We start from the raw sequence: 16,078 nt of genomic DNA, 5'->3' as shown, positions 1-16,078 counted from the left end.
GAAGTTCGATTCACCACACCTCTCTCTGGTCGTTCTTCTCAACTCTATAACGTTAATCACTCAGTTTCCTCCAGACGACCAAATCGTGCCAGCCTAAAATCTTTCAAACGATAAGTAAGTAATATTATGTCTTTATAAATCTCTGTAGCGCATCAATCTAAAGCATAATGAACTGTCTCAAACGTCATGCTTTTGCGAGCATCGTTAGTCATTTTCAAGCCTCCATCCAGCAAGGACAGTCAAGTAGCCATGCTCGTTTGGAATGGTAATTTACATCCTAATGTCCCTGAATATCAGGCACTGGTAATTATGGCATCGCTTACTTGTCGTTGTTTCTCCAGTATTTTCCGTAAGTCTATCTATTTGGTAAGTTAAATTGGTAGTTAGCTAACTAACATTACAGCTTTTGAAGGTAGCTAGTTAACAATTAGCATTAGTTATGCAATTATTTTCCACGTTCATTTTGATTTTGTCATGTGCTCTGATCTTAATTCAGTAATGACAGATAGTCAGATAACGTCACCAATTGGGCCAACATTGACTCATGCATGTCCCTACAACATATTTGGTCACCATCACAACTAGGCCTAATTCCAAAAGATTGCTAAAGGTATCATTTTTCTCACTCCTAGTTATATACATCTACATTCCGGCGTGACAAATAAACGTAGTCCCAGTCTTGCCAATATTTTGTTTGTTTTAAATGCCGATTCAAAATCAATTTTGGGATATCTAATAAATGGCTACCTCGGGCTGGTATCGGCTGCGATATAAATGTTGTTGTATGTAGCATTATTTGACAAATAATGCTTGTGCTGGACATTTTTACGACAAGTACATTTTTTTTTATTCATTAAGTAGTTCATTCATTGAGATAAGGCATTTACTGCGCACTCTCCATACGCTGTGCGATTTTGACCTTGTGACGCATGACCTGCGCACACGTGGGGAGAATCAGGAAAAGACCGGTTCGAGACATTTCAGAAACGATGTCGCAAATATCAGCAAACGCCCCATTACAGAAATAAATAATTTACGATTCCGAATGAACGTCTCAGATTAATTTGTAAACGGATGCACAACACTGCAATAGCTTGCCGGACATGGACTGCTAAATGCTACTTGTTCTCAGGACCTTGAGAAATGTGCATTATGTTGACTTAAGCCCTTGATTTGGGTTATATAGACCAATAAATTCTTCCAACATGTAAGCTAATTTAAGATAGCCTACTGTGACAGTTTATTCAGATTCCCTCCTTTTGACGTTTTCCCTTTTAGACCATGTTCTGCTAAGTAAGATGGATATATCTTTGTCTTTCTGCAAGACTTCAAACACACATTTGCTTGTGGTCTTGCTCTGGGTTATGTCCTTTTTGTCCTTGAGATTTTCAGGGGTATTTCATCATGGAATGCTGTCATTAATTTGTTAATTATTCCCTGACAACTCTTGCTGTATCATGAAAGGCCAATAGGTTGTACTGTATAGCTTGTTTTGTCACCTCCAGACAGTCATTATGTGACATATGGGCCGGAGGAGGGGGTAGAAGGAGTCTTTGGTATAATCCAGAAGATTCATTTGTTACAGGGCAAACATGGACTCCTGTTTGCTACTTTGAGATTTTACCAACAATTTAAGTGCATATTAAAATAAGATAGCTAACAGCTGACATATTAAATTTTTTATTGGCTGCTCTGTGACTGAATGATTGGTAGTGTGGCCCCCTATAATTTTTCTCTTTCTCCCCCTTCCAGAGATGCTGCGTCTACCCACGGTGATGAGACAGATGAGGCCAGTCTGCAGGGCCCTGGCCCCACACCTCACCCGAGCCTACGCCAAGGACGTCAAGTTTGGAGCCGATGCTCGGGCCATGATGCTGAAGGGAGTGGATCTGCTGGCTGATGCTGTCGCCGTCACCATGGGTCCCAAGGTAGGAGGAGGGAATTGCTATGACTATACCTTCTGCTATATTGCGGTGCCAAATAAATATATACAATTCTGTACGATTTAAATTTCACCCAGGGGTGGGATGTCTGTTATGTATAACCAATTCATTATTGTATCACTTTTTATTTGGGTTTTATTTCCACCCGAAGAACCGTGTGCACCACGGTGTGTCTTGTTCGGGCAGGAACAACTGAACACAAGTGTTTTGAGCTGTATCCTTTGCCACATTCCTGCAGGGTCGCACAGTAATCATCGAGCAGAGCTGGGGCAGCCCCAAGGTGACCAAGGACGGCGTCACTGTAGCCAAGGCCATCGACCTGAAGTGCAAGTACCAGAACATCGGTGCCAAGCTGGTCCAGGACGTGGCCAACAACACAAACGAGGAAGCAGGAGATGGCACCACTACCGCCACCGTGCTGGCCAGAGCCATCGCCAAGGAGGGCTTTGACACCATTAGTAAAGGCGCTAACCCTGTGGAGATCCGCCGTGGCGTCATGCTGGCTGTGGAGACCGTCATTGCTGAACTGAAGAGGATGTCTAAGCCAGTCACCACACCTGAGGAGATTGCCCAGGTAACCAATTGTGTTAAGAATATGGATTGATCAAATAAGTCAATATTCATATCTATTCAATTGATACAAATAATGATTTAATAGACTGATGCAATATTTATATTCTACTTTATATTAAGACATCCTTCTTGATGTTGAATGTAAAGTTTTCAATGCTCTGTTCTGTCTGCTAGGTGGCCACCATCTCTGCTAATGGAGACGTGGAGATCGGCACCATCATCTCCAACGCCATGAAAAAAGTGGGCCGCAAGGGAGTCATCACTGTCAAGGATGGCAAAACTCTGCATGATGAGCTTGAGATCATTGAGGGGCTGAAGTTCGACCGCGGATACATCTCACCTTACTTCATCAACACAGCCAAAGGTAAGGTCCCCTGTCTGCCATGACCCCACCACCATGCCCAGCTATTTTGTGGCTTTAAGATTAAAAGAAACTCCAGCACACTGGTATCTTGATGCTCTACAGATTTAATGTATTTTTATGATGTTGATTCTCCACATTTGGCCATTTTGGAGCTTTTACATAACATCTCTCATCTCTGTCCCTCAGGCCAGAAGTGTGAGTTTCAGGATGCCTATGTGTTGCTGAGTGAGAAGAAGATCTCCACTGTCCAGAGCATCGTCCCTGCCCTGGAATTGGCCAACCAGCACCGCAAACCTCTGGTCATCGTGGCTGAGGATGTGGACGGAGAGGCCCTCAGCACCCTGGTTCTCAACAGGTCAGTTCCCTGTCCCTTTAGCACCCTGTGTCCCAGAGTAGCAGTTCTGATCTGGGATCAGTTTGGGCTTTTGGATCATAATTATATGCACAGGGGGATCTGATCCTCGATGAGCAATCCTGCTCAGACGCTTTGAGAATACAGGCCCTTTGTCCTCAGCAGGTCAGTCAGTGTCCTTAATTTAACCAGTAAACCCTTGAGGGTAAAGGGCCTGTTTTAAGGACCTTTCCCCTTCACATCAACACTGACTGAGCACCTGGGCCAATGGGACACAACCAGCTCACATGGCTGCACTACTAATATAGAACACTGAGATATATCACCAACATCATTCAGCTCTGGGTATTGATAACTGAAGAGTCAACCTCAAAATAAAGCTGTAGACAATTTTGCTATTCCTGCCCTCTTCACTTGTAGATGCTGGATGATGTCAGTTTGGGTGTGTTCATTTAACCTCTACTCTGTCTTTAGGCTGAAGGTGGGACTACAAGTGGTGGCAGTCAAGGCCCCAGGCTTTGGAGACAACAGGAAGGCCCAGCTGCACGACATGGCCGTGGCTACCGGGGGCACTGTAAGCACACTTTACACTAATCATCACCGTAGGGCCTATACGAACATCAATCCATTTCTACTGTAAGAACACTTTACACTGTAACCACCCCAACTTATATCAGTCAATCACTACTTGAGAAAAGGAATAGGAAAAACAGGATAAGTTACAGTAGAGCTTGTTCAGTGCGGTTGTCATTCCCCCTGCACACAGAAACGTGTCTTCTCCTATCCCTGTCTGGCTGCATCCCACAGCAGGCAGGGACACTTGGTCTCAGACACGTCTGCACTGGCATGATTCATCAATCAATGAGTGTTGCATAGTCTTGCTTATCCCATGGTTAAGGGTTTAGCTCGGCACCCAATGGCCCTATTCTAATAATGGTGAAGTGCACCCTCTGTCCCCCTCTTAAAAGATGGACACCATTTTAAAAATATTTTATCAGGGCCAATGATTACCTGTTCAAATCCTGCCCTTCCTTTACTGACATCCCTCCTCTCTTCCTTAGGTGTTTGGTGATGAGGCGGTGGGCATTGCTCTGGAGGACATCCAGGCACATGACTTTGGCCAGGTGGGCGAGGTGTCAGTGACCAAGGACGACACCATGCTGCTGAAGGGGAAGGGAGACACGGCATCCATCGAGAAGAGGCAGGCTCAGATCGCTGAGCAGCTGGAGAACACCACCAGCGATTACGAGAAGGAGAAGCTCAACGAAAGGCTGGCCAAGCTGTCTGACGGAGTGGCTGTGCTCAAGGTCAGAGGAGAAGAGGTCGGGGGCTGTATGGAGGGGATTGAAGAGAGAGAGATTAAGAGGGATAGATGACAGTATAATTTAATTACATTTGTTTAGTCCTTTTAATGTCCCTGAATATTGTCACATTTTAGTCCTGGCCATTGAAATAAGCCTAGAATATACCCCAATGGGCTGGCGACGTATACTAAACTTCGAAATCAGTCAATCCGCCATCAACACAATGGGAAAGTTATTTATTGAAATAGCATGGGTGATGGAGGAAAAACCATTTGGAGCCTTGTGGCGAACAATAATGCATGCGGTCTGGGCAGATGTGTGTGCTTCTGTAAGTTGTTGTTCGTTTGTATACGGAGCAAAAAAAACAAGGTAGGATGAGTTGACATTAGGAGATTCCTAATGTGAGACAGGATTTACATTTGAGTTGCTCCTGTATCCACCATGCATGAAAGAGATAGTCACCCACTGACTGTTCTGTTTCAGGTGGGAGGAACCAGTGATGTGGAGGTGAATGAGAAGAAGGACCGTGTGACCGACGCCCTGAATGCCACCAGGGCCGCTGTAGAGGAGGGCATCGTGCCCGGGGGTGGCTGTGCCCTGCTGCGCTCAATCCCTGCCCTGGATGCCCTCGTGCCCATCAACTCTGACCAGAAGATTGGTAAGTAGAGTTCTTAATCTTTACCCAACTTGCCAATAGGCTTTCCTCTGGTCACATGGGAGTGGCGAGATATGTTCCATTTTCATTTCAAACTTTTAGACAGAAGTAATGTAGCTTAACTTGGTATATCGCTTCCTGTCTATAGGAATTGACATCATCAGACGAGCCCTGCGTGTGCCGGCCATGACAATTGCTAAGAACGCTGGTGTGGAGGGCTCTCTAGTGGTAGAGAAGATCCTTCAGGCCGCGGTGGAGATGGGCTACGATGCCATGGAAGGAGAGTACGTCAACATGGTAGAGAAGGGCATCATTGACCCCACCAAGGTATGGATGCTTTAGCTCGGCACTACACTGTCATTCACCCAGCATACCAAAAATATAATAAAGACATGTTCATTTTATAGTGATGGAAAATGTACAGAACTAATGTTGGCAAAGTTATATGAATGTTAATTCATACAATATTGATTAGTTGCTGCAATAAGGTTTACGGTGTATGCTTTCACTAGACTGAAGTTGCATAGACAGCAAATGGCTGCTAGTGATATTACAGGTTCTCTGCTGAAGTGCTCTGGCTCCCTCTCTTGGTGTATGTCTGTATTACAACAAGGACTTAGTATGTCTCCCCCTACAGGTGGTGAGGACTGCACTAATGGATGCTGCAGGTGTCGCATCCCTTCTCTCCACTGCTGAGTGTGTGGTCACAGAGCTGCCCAAGGAGGAGAAGGAGGGTGGCATGCCAGGAGGAATGGGAGGTATGGGCGGTATGGGAGGTATGGGCGGTGGCATGTTCTAAGGCCCACCTCAAAGCGCTGTAAAAACTTAATGGCAGCGTGGGGCTAGGGGGCAAATTGTCCCTCCATCCCCCAGACTTGCTAAAACTGAATGGCCGTGAGTTTTGTTGGAGCTGCAAATGGATGAACCACACTACTTCTGCTGATTGTCTCCCTCCACCCTCTGGAAGAACAGACTTGCCTGTCCTCGCTCAGCCTCTCTCCGTCCCTCTACCCGACCAGCCTGCTCAGCCTCTCTCCATCCCTCTACCTCTTTAACTGAGGCTCTGAGACCCCAGTCTGCCCCGATGACCCCCCTAATTAACTGAGGCTGTGAGACCCCCTCCATTTACCTCACAAACATGGCCGTCTCATCATCCATCAGCAACATGCAGAATATTCACTGTTTATGAAAGATGCTAACCAGTGCGAATAATGCAATGCTGGTATTGATAAATTGTAATTTCTATCAAATGGAAGTAATGAAGCCTGTAACTTCCTGACGTTAAAGACGAGGCTGATTTGAATAACTGGTAAAACACAGGATAGCTATAGATAGAAGGGGGTTTGCTAGAGAAAGGAAACTTGGCCAGACATGCCACTGTCAATTTTTGTCGTAACCGTTTGTTAGTTTTAGCTTTGTCCTGTTTCACCCAAGTAATGTTGGGAGGAACCGTAACCTTTTCAGTTGAGTTAATGAAAATAAAATAATTGCGGCGCATGAGCATTCCTTTGATTTCAATACTCAAATATTCTAGAACTTTGGAACCAAAAGATTCATATCATAATTCTATATGATGGTTATTGTGCATTAAGATAGCTGAATGTCTTTCCAGCAGAGGTGGACTGTAGGTTGGTCGGACTAGTTACAGCAGTTTGGGCCAGTGAAGGTCCAAGCCACAAGTTAATGTGAAACCCATTGATGTCCTCATGACCGGATTTGTACTTACTGCTCATAGATGTTTAGCCTACATTTACTGTGTTCAATCAGTACTATAAAGAACCGTGCATTCAAGAAGTGTTGAGCTGTGTTTCTCCCCCCCCCCAGTACATTATTTCTTTGCAGATAACCAATCGTGATCATTTGACATGTTTTGTACAATGTAGACATTAATTTGTTTTTATTTAATAAAACCAAATGTTCTGAACAAGACCATTGTGCTTCCATGAGCAAACACTTCACATATCTGATCATTTCATAGTATAATGCCAGACATACTGAACTGGAATTCTGGAAAACGCAATAGTTATCACTTAGAATTAAATTCCTGTCAATTTGGTGATCATTTGTTAGGGCTCACCCATCCTGTTCTTGGACTATTACTGTCCTGTAGGTTCACTCCAACCCTAATCTAGCACACCTGATTTCAAGAATTAGCTAGTTGGTAACCTGAATCGGGTCATTTAGAATTGTGTTTGGAGTGAATATCTACAGGTTAGCTCTCTAGGAACAAGGTTGGAGAGCCCAAGTGTACATTTTATGAGCTCTCCTGGTTAAATATGTAGTATTTGTATCTTAGCTCATGTCTCTGGCAATGTAACCTGTTGGTATGGTATTTTGTTACAGCATGTGATTCTGTATTTGTCCAGCAGGAGTCATAACTTACTGTCAGTTCTATTCTTACCTCTCACATGATTCCCTCGTCTATGGTCAACCAATCGGATGTTGACAACTAAACCCGAGGAAGGCACATAACACCGAAAGACTTCCCATTAAATGTTCTGGAGTCTACATTAACTGCAACTAGAACTACACACACAAACCTTTTTTATTATAAAAATAGTTTACATCTTCGCTCATTGAAACACCCCCATTTGCACTATAAAACAATCCCCAAAACACAATTATAGTTAAGTCAGCACTCTAATCTGTGGTCTTACACAATATGTACATGTTAACTTAATAAATATCTATAGGAGTAGAATGCTTAAGGTTATAAAATATAAATATGATTCCACTAGGATCAGGTCAAAGGTCACTGGGTGTACATAAGTGACATCTTTAAAAGGTTCTATGGTAAGATGTGACAGTATTCTGACTGGCAGAGACAAGCAACCAACATGTTAACTTATTCCCTTTATAGTAAACTACTTTTGACCAGAGCCCTACGGGTATATTGTATAGGAAATAGGGTGCCATTTGACACAGTTTGGATGACACTGTACCCTGCCTAGCCAGTCTGGGCCCTTTTAAACAGTGGATATCTCTAGGGAAAAAGTAGCTGCATTTAGAAAACTAAACACATATTGCACAAGTGCCATAACTGAACAACATGCCTCCCATGGTCATTAGAGAACAATGTGTTATATGGGATGCAGCAGAAATGTCCCCGGTAACATTGTTTTAACGCAGCACCTCTTGAACAGGTATGTGTAGGTAGGCTCGGCAGTGTTGCGACATTCCTTTAGGAAACGTCCATCTTCAAGTGCTCACACTTCATTCAAAAATGTACAAACCGATCCTTTGATACCCCAGCCTCCATCTTATCCACATGACAACATAGCATTAGGCTACTTAAGCAATAAAGCCAGAGGAGGTGTGGTATATGGCCAATATACCACGGTTAAGAGCTGTTCTATTGGACCACGCAAAGCGGAGTGCCTGGATACAGCCCTTAGCTGTGAAATAGTGGCCATATTCCACAGACCCCAGAGGTGCCTAATCGCAATTATAAACTGGTTACCAAGGTAACTAGAGCAGTAAAAAACATTTGTCATACCCGTGGAATACCACTGCCAAAGCAGCATACAGGGCTCGAACCACCCAGTTTATGTTAGTTACAATAAAACGTAATGCACGTCATATCTTGGATGGGCCTTCACAAACTGTTGGCCTGATCAGGACATAACACCAGTCCCTTTCCCCTGATCTCGCTACCATAGTATCTTACACACAGCCTTTCACTATAAACAGACTTTATTTAGGCCTTAGTAGAAGAGTTTTTATATCTCCACAAGAGGGCTATTATGAGCCCTGTGCTCACCGCATGGGGAAAGCACTAAGCTCAGATGTGCCTACTGGCCAGAGGTGCTGATGGTTTCTTTGGGGCGAGGTGGCACCAGTAGGGGTCTATGGTGGTACAGGGGGGATGGTATTTTGGGGGGGCAGGGAGGGGGACAGAATCTAGCCACAAGCAGTTAATGGGTATAAAATCATTGGTTGTTTTCTGATAAGGCACTGCAGTGTTCAGGCATTTAACCTCTCTCCCCCCCTCCCTGCCATGGCTGACTGTGTGTGTGTGTGTGTGTGTGTGTGTGTGTGTGTGTGTGTGTGTGCGCAGAGAGAGGATGAACCGTTGGGGCACGCTACGTGTGGTGCACCTCATGAAACATGAGCTCTCTGGGGATCATGGTCTGTGCTCCGTACAGTTTCCCGGCCCGCCTCTCAAACGCCGACACGTTCTGCTTCACCACCTCGTCAAAGAAAACCGTGGCCAGCTGGGAATGCAGCAGGGATCGGAATTCAAAGGAGATCTGGAGAGCGGAGAGATGGAGAGTGGTTGAGAAAGTGATCTAGACATATGATCCTGTATACATGCATGTGTGCGAGAGAAGAAAACAGTGCCAAAGATAGTAGAGATGCATAGCTAACTCTTATGCAGACGCATACATGGACACACGTAAAATACACTAACCCAGATACCCACAGTGCAGTGTGTTGAGGTACTTACAGAGAAGTCAACCGTGCAGGTGCGAGGGTAGCCAGGGAGGCCTGGGCTGAAGCGCCACACCGTCTCCAGGTGGTTGAAGAGCTTACCGTCTGAACAGGCTGCCTGGGGGTCAACACAGCCATGGTCAGACTGCTGATATAACCACAGTGGCTGCATTCCAGGTCATCTTTATTAAAAAGGCCCACTACGATATTCATTAGATTGCTATATAATATTTATGTAGTTCCTGAGATGCTAAACACTTCTCCAGACAGTGACATCTGATCAGCTATTCAACGCAACAGCAATTAAGACAAACAGGAACACACCCGGTGTCCATCTACTTCACAGCTGCTTATCTTAGATCTAGCCAAGTACCCTCACTGCATATACAGTAGTGGTGGGAGTTACCAGCCGCTACTGCAGTGCCTTACCTTGACCAGGTGGGGGCGCACTGTGGTGACCAGCGAGGTGTAGTTTTCCACTACCGGGGGGAAGCCAACTGTCAGCTTGGCCTTACAGAACCCCGAGCGCCGGAACACCACGTCAGACTTCTTACACCAGGGAACGAAGTGAAGGTAGTTCTCCACCCCAGCTACCACTTCATACATCTCCAACATAGAGTACCTGAGAGAGAGAGAGAGAGAGAGGAGGCCTGGGTCAACATCTTACAGAGGGAGGATAGTCCTCCAAACTCTGACCTTAAATTATATTTGTAATGTAGGTGAAGGTCATCAACGGAAGAAGACTGTTACTTAACAGGGATGATTGACATTCTCTGCCCCCATGTCTCAACTTGCCCGGGGACTAACGCAGTCAGACTATTGCAATTTCCCAGCCAATCATTACATAACAGCCTGGCAAATAGCCCAGGACACAGAATGAGTTGCTTTTAATATAGCCCAGGACACAGAATGGGTTGCTTTTAATAGTGTAACATTGAGTGATTATGACCTTCACTGGATATATGAGAGTCATTGGTGGGAGCAGGACAGACAACACATAGAGAAACCAGAGAACCTATATTAATTTCTATGAGGCAGACTTGGGTTTAAATATTATTTGAAATAATTTCAAATGGGCAACTTTGTCTGTGCTCCACTGAACTGTTGCAATAGAACTAATAGAGAACTCCTAAACCATGACCACCTGGCAAACCATGACCAACTGGCACTCCAGGCAGCCTAAAGCAGACGTTCAAATTATTTGAAAGATTTGAAAGAGTATTTGAACCCAGACAAAGGCAGGTCTGATTTCAGGGAGGCACAGTGACTAACCCCATAACGCGTCTCTCAGAGTACTCCTTCCTCTTGTTGAAGGTGTCAGCCAGGTTGAAGAAGGAGCGGGTGGGGGCCACGATGACTGTGGACCTGGGCATGGCCCCCAGGAGGGGTGGCACCCTCATCATCAGGATCCCACATGAGGAGAGATATCTGTTCCGAAACAAGGAGAGAGGTGAGTCAGAAAACAACATAAGGGTCAATCATTTGCCAGTTTTCCACACACATATCAGCATCAAATTCACAATCATTTCTGAGTATCTAATTCCTATGTATGAACTGGCTGCATGACCGAATTCTCTGGACACCTCTTCCCGATAGCTGAACAACCAAACCGTCGGTGTACGTACAGGATTAGAAACGTTACACTCGGCTGCTGCTGGGTGCCCTTTTAATAAAGTTAGATCAAAGCTAACTATGTCAAGATCCATGGAAGTGGCCAATGGTTCATCAGAGCCTCAGGTCTCTGAGCTCATGTTCTCACACTGCAGTCATTTACAAAACCACCATGTGAAGGGGCCAATACACAGGACATTTTCTGGTGAAAACAGGTAGTGTTGGTTTCTAAGATCAACTGCTTTGAATCCCTTTTCCACAAGCTACCAGTAACCAGAAATATGCCAAGTCAACCACAACATACTTTGGCTATACTTGCAGAACTAAAAAAAATACAATGAAAAGTCTGGGCATTTAATTTTTTTTAAACTCTAAAAATCATAAATCAACTCAGTAGGTTTGGCGCTATACTATAATTTGTGCATGGCTAAAGAAACCTATAGCTTGGGTCTCCAAATTACATCAAGTTATAAGGCCAGCATTTCATAAACTTCACTGTGGGAAAAGTGATGTTGATATTAGAGATCGACCGATTATGATTTTTCAACGCCGATACCGATTATTGGAGGGCCAAAAAAGCCGATATTTTTTGTTGTTGTAATAACGACACTTACAACAATACTGAATGAACACTTATTTTAACTTAATATAATACATCAATAAAATCAATTTAGCCTCAAATAAATAATGAAACATGTTCAATTTGGTTTAAATAATGCAAAAACAAAGTGTTGGAGAAGAAAGTAAAAGTGCAATATGTGCCATGTAAAAAAAAAAAGTTCACGTTTAAATTCCTTGCTCAGAACATGAGAACATATGAAAGTTGGTGGTTCCTTTTAACATGAGACTTCAATATTCCAAGGTAAGAGGTTTTAGGTTGTAGTTAATATAGTATTTATAGGACCATTTCTCTATACCATTTGTATTTCATATACCTTTGACTATTGGATGTTCTTATAGGCACTATAGTATAGCTTCCGTCCCCCTCCTCACCCCTACCTGGGCTCGAACCAGGAACACAACGACAACAGCTACCCTCGCTCCACAAAAGCCGATGCAAGGTGAATAACTACTTAAAATCTAAAAGCAAGTGACGTTTGAAACAGTATTAGCGCACACCCAGCTAACTAGCTAGCCATTTCACATTGGTTACACCAGCCATTGGGCTGATAGGCATAAACAGCGCTGTGCTTGCGAAGAGCTGCTGGCAAAACGCACGAAAGTGCTGTTTGAATGAATGATTCGGGCCTGCTGCTGCTCAGTCAGACTGCTCTATCAAATCTGATTTAATTATAAAATAATAACACACAGAAATACGAGCCTTTGGTCATTAATATGATCGAGACCAGAAACTATAATTTCGAAAACAATACGTTTATTATTTCAGTGAAATACGGAACCGTTCCGTATTTTATCTAACGGGTGGCATCCCTAAGTCTAAATATTCTTGTTACATTGCACAACCTTCAATGCATGTCATAATTACGTAAAATTCTGGCAAATTAGTTTGCAATGAGCCAGGCAGCCCAAACTGTTGCATATACCCTGACTCTGCGTGCAATGAACGCAAGAGAAATGACACAATTTCACCTGGTTAATATTGCCTGCTAAACTGGATTAGTAGTTATAACTAGTGATTATGATTGATTGTTTTTTACAAGATACATTTAATGCTAGCTAGCAGTTTATCTTGGCTTCTACTGCATTCGCATAACAGGCAGGCTACTTGTGGAGTGCAATGGTTTGAGCGTTGGACTAGTTAACTGTGCAGTTGCAAGATTGGAACCCCTGAGCTGACATGGTGAAAATTTGTCGTTTTGCCCCTGAACAAGGCAGTTAACCCACAGTTCCTAGGCAGTCATTGAAAATATGAATGTGTTCTTAACAGACTTGCCTAGTTAAGTAAAAGGTATTAAAAAAAATACAAATTAAAATCGGAAATCGGCACCCAAAAATACAGATTTCCGATTGTTATGAAAACTTGAAATCGGCCCTAATTAAAAATCGGCCATTCCGATTAATCGGTCGACTTCTAGTTGATATGCTTCAGTTTGCTGCCATATGACTGGTACCACATTTGTTTTCAGCAACAAAAAGGTAAAACAGATCTAAAACAATTGTCATTTACAAACCCCAAGTTGTAAATGACAGTACATGGAGAACGGGGTTATTTCTATCTGAAAGAATGAAGTAGAGGTTGTTCCACTTGGAACCGATAGGTCGCTCGACCTCATTCATCGTTTCATCACACGTAAAAGATGGTGGAATTAAGTCATGGTCAGAATTTGGCGTATCTCTAGACACACCTTCATCTCTTTGATCTCCACCCCCAACAAATAGCAGGTGTATAGTATGATATTCTCATGCTTACGTTCAAGGTCAGTATAGACAGAGAGAACAGTGCATAACAAAGGGAATTATGCTCCATTTACACCTGCTTAACTAGTGTTGATCTTCTCTATGTGACTAGCCTAATGAAAAGGCTTGTCAGCTACAGAGGCTTGAAGCTGAGGAAGACACAGGGTCCTCCAGGTGTCACATTTTCGGTTCAGTAAGCAGTAAAGTGAACATACTGAATTCTGCACAGTGAGCACACCTGCTGCTGCCCCAGTGACAACTATTTCAGCGTAAAAATTTTAAAAAATAAAACACTTGCAAAGAGTGAGTCAGAAAATACCTTTGAATCTCTGACTCAGAGGACAACCTCTCAACACACACCTAGGACTATTCAAACAGTGGTTTAATTCCAATGAAAGACTATATGCACACCAATACACACAAGAAGCAGACAACTGACTCAAATGAAATGCTGTAAATCCCAAATAACTGAATAGTAGGAGCCGGTAGGATTATGGTGAAAGCCTGTTAGTTCCTTTCAACGCAATAGCTGCGTTGAAATAGCTGTATGAGTGAGTGACAGAGAGAGTGACAGAGAGAGAGGCGCATTAGTGGAGAACATGCTTGTGGTGGCAGTTGTGTCCCTGACAGAAACAGATGATGGCCATCTGCCAGCAGCTTAGCCACCGCTGCACCTGGCTGGTGATTGCCACACGGGGACACAACGTACCTGGAGGTCAGCATTGGGGAGAATGACTGATTGGACTACAGTAGTTATCACCACCAGCTTGGGTATTGTCACTTTGCGTCGTGATGTTATTTTGTGTAGCACTGCATGGTGTGAGGAATACAAAATTGTGAGTTCCAATGAACTTCAATCCGTTTATGTTTTCAAGACACTGATAGTCAGATTAGGAGCACCTACTGAATCCACCTACAGCACAGGAGTAGTGCGTTTCTGAATGGGAACTCCTAAGATTCAGTGCAATTTTAAACTATTTAGCAACTAGGAGTTTGGTTTCATCACTCTAGGCAGTGCCTAATGCCTAGATCACACCGACAGGGTCATTGCATTTTGGGGTAACCAGAACTCCATTAATTTCTGATGGAACCCTGCATTTGACTTTTTGCATTGCGTTGCTGTTACAGAGCGTTCTGTGTGGTGCATACGTTGGATTTAGCAAACGCATGCGTCAAACTATATGGTAGACGGTTTGACAGAAATGATAACAGAAAGTAAATGTTGAACATTTGTTGGACACATATCCATATGATGCCGTGTACCATTTTGCAAAAGGACACTGTCCGTGTTATCATGCGTTAAGCCCCAGATAATGTCCAAAGACAGATTGCGTACCACAGGTAGCTGGATACATGGAAGTTTTCCAGACTTCTCTAATAACTTCAGCCACTTAGCTAAGTGGATGAATGCCTTTGACATGTTAACCATTTCAGCCAGAGGCACTGCACTGACTGATATCGGAGGTAGTAGACAGTCTAGCCAACTAGCATTCTAATTGTAAACATGTCATAGATAAAAATAACACTTAGTACAAACCTCAACTAACGTTACATACCAATGCTTCAAAGGAAACACCTTGGATTTTATTATTTAACTAGGCAAGTCAGTTAAGAACAAACTCTTATTTACAATGACAGCCTAGGAACAGTGAGTTAACTGCCTTATTCAGAGGCAGAACGACAGACTTTTACCTTGTCAGCTCAGGGATTTGATCTAGCAACCCGTCAGTTACTAGACCAATGCTCTAACCACTAGGCAGCCTGGCGGTGTTCAGTTCGAGAACCAAATGAGAAATCGTCCTCCAACGATTAAAAAGTGTGTGATTATAGATGTATTCTCATAACTCACAACCCACCCACTGTGTCCCGAGTACCCATGAGTACCCCTACCATAGCTAACATTTAGCAATCAGGCAGCAGCCCTAATTAGTTGTCAGAACAGTTAGCTAAAATGACATGTTTGGCTAGTTATACGAATATGTTAGATAACTTAAGTAAGCTAGCTAAAGTAGTCTGCTAAAGTTAATTTGAGACAGAAAAGCAGATTGACCGGCTGGACACAAAGCAGCTGAGGCAAACTAAACTAACAACCTGCTAGCGAACTTTAGCTTCATCGAGAGAAAAAAATGCGAACTGTAGGTGGGATAATGCTAGCAGTAACTTGACCATATTCAGGATTTACATTTGTACATAAAACATGAACGGCAGTTACCTTACGCCAATCCTTTTAGGTGTTTCTCGGCTGGCTGTGACGGGTAACTTTTTTATACATTCTAGTACGGCTCTCCTTAGTCCCCGCATTCCTCTCGCCATCTTCACTGCGATGATCGCTTCTCTCAGCCACTAGCTACTTCTCCCGCAGCCCATTCCTTCGTGGACGCGCCTTCTCTAACTAGCGCAATGATTGGAGAATAGTTATCTGTTAAGAGTTTTCATTGGTCACTGTATACCTCCGTCACCCTAAAACTGTTGACCTGTGTTTTTTTT

At 43.6% G+C, this 16,078-nt stretch overlaps 2 protein-coding genes across 2 annotated transcripts; one reads left to right on the top strand and one right to left on the bottom strand.

The window, feature by feature from the left end:
* Positions 1 to 7,120, top strand: LOC115130305 (60 kDa heat shock protein, mitochondrial-like). Its single transcript, XM_029661311.2, has 10 exons — positions 1 to 114; positions 1,753 to 1,928; positions 2,182 to 2,517; positions 2,691 to 2,880; positions 3,067 to 3,235; positions 3,707 to 3,806; positions 4,294 to 4,539; positions 5,020 to 5,194; positions 5,340 to 5,518; positions 5,829 to 7,120. Exons 2-10 carry the CDS (start codon positions 1,755 to 1,757, stop codon positions 5,988 to 5,990), a joined length of 1,731 nt encoding a protein of 576 aa, XP_029517171.1. The 5' UTR covers positions 1 to 114; positions 1,753 to 1,754; the 3' UTR covers positions 5,991 to 7,120.
* A 598-nt stretch (positions 7,121 to 7,718) lies between these two features.
* Positions 7,719 to 15,969, bottom strand: LOC115130318 (coenzyme Q-binding protein COQ10 homolog B, mitochondrial-like). Its single transcript, XM_029661337.2, has 5 exons — positions 15,804 to 15,969; positions 10,895 to 11,050; positions 10,052 to 10,244; positions 9,639 to 9,740; positions 7,719 to 9,441 (listed from the first exon to the last, which is right to left on the bottom strand). The coding sequence occupies exons 1-5, from the start codon at positions 15,902 to 15,904 to the stop codon at positions 9,274 to 9,276; spliced, it is 720 nt and encodes a 239-aa protein (XP_029517197.1). The 5' UTR covers positions 15,905 to 15,969; the 3' UTR covers positions 7,719 to 9,273.
* Positions 15,970 to 16,078: the final 109 nt, after the last annotated feature.

Source organism: Oncorhynchus nerka, linkage group LG1, assembly GCF_034236695.1.
Source record: "Oncorhynchus nerka isolate Pitt River linkage group LG1, Oner_Uvic_2.0, whole genome shotgun sequence".
Taxonomy (NCBI): Eukaryota; Metazoa; Chordata; class Actinopteri; order Salmoniformes; family Salmonidae; genus Oncorhynchus; species Oncorhynchus nerka.
This window is presented reverse-complemented; position numbering and strand designations above follow the sequence as displayed.

What these genes read in the sequence shown, in the direction of transcription:
- LOC115130305 (XM_029661311.2), top strand. Translation starts at nt 1,755, where the DNA reads ATGCTGCGTCTACCCACGGTGATGAGACAGATGAGGCCAGTCTGCAGG. An exon ending in CACCTGAGGAGATTGCCCAG is followed by an intron (nt 2,518 to 2,690) that starts GTAACCAATTGT and finishes TCTGTCTGCTAG; the next exon opens with GTGGCCACCATCTCTGCTAA. An exon ending in AGCACCCTGGTTCTCAACAG is followed by an intron (nt 3,236 to 3,706) that starts GTCAGTTCCCTG and finishes CTCTGTCTTTAG; the next exon opens with GCTGAAGGTGGGACTACAAG.
- LOC115130318 (XM_029661337.2), bottom strand. Translation starts at nt 15,904, where the DNA reads ATGGCGAGAGGAATGCGGGGACTAAGGAGAGCCGTACTAGAATGTATA. An exon ending in CCTAAAAGGATTGGCGTAAG is followed by an intron (nt 11,051 to 15,803) that starts GTAACTGCCGTT and finishes GTTTCGGAACAG; the next exon opens with ATATCTCTCCTCATGTGGGA. An exon ending in TCTGAGAGACGCGTTATGGG is followed by an intron (nt 10,245 to 10,894) that starts GTTAGTCACTGT and finishes TCTCTCTCTCAG; the next exon opens with GTACTCTATGTTGGAGATGT.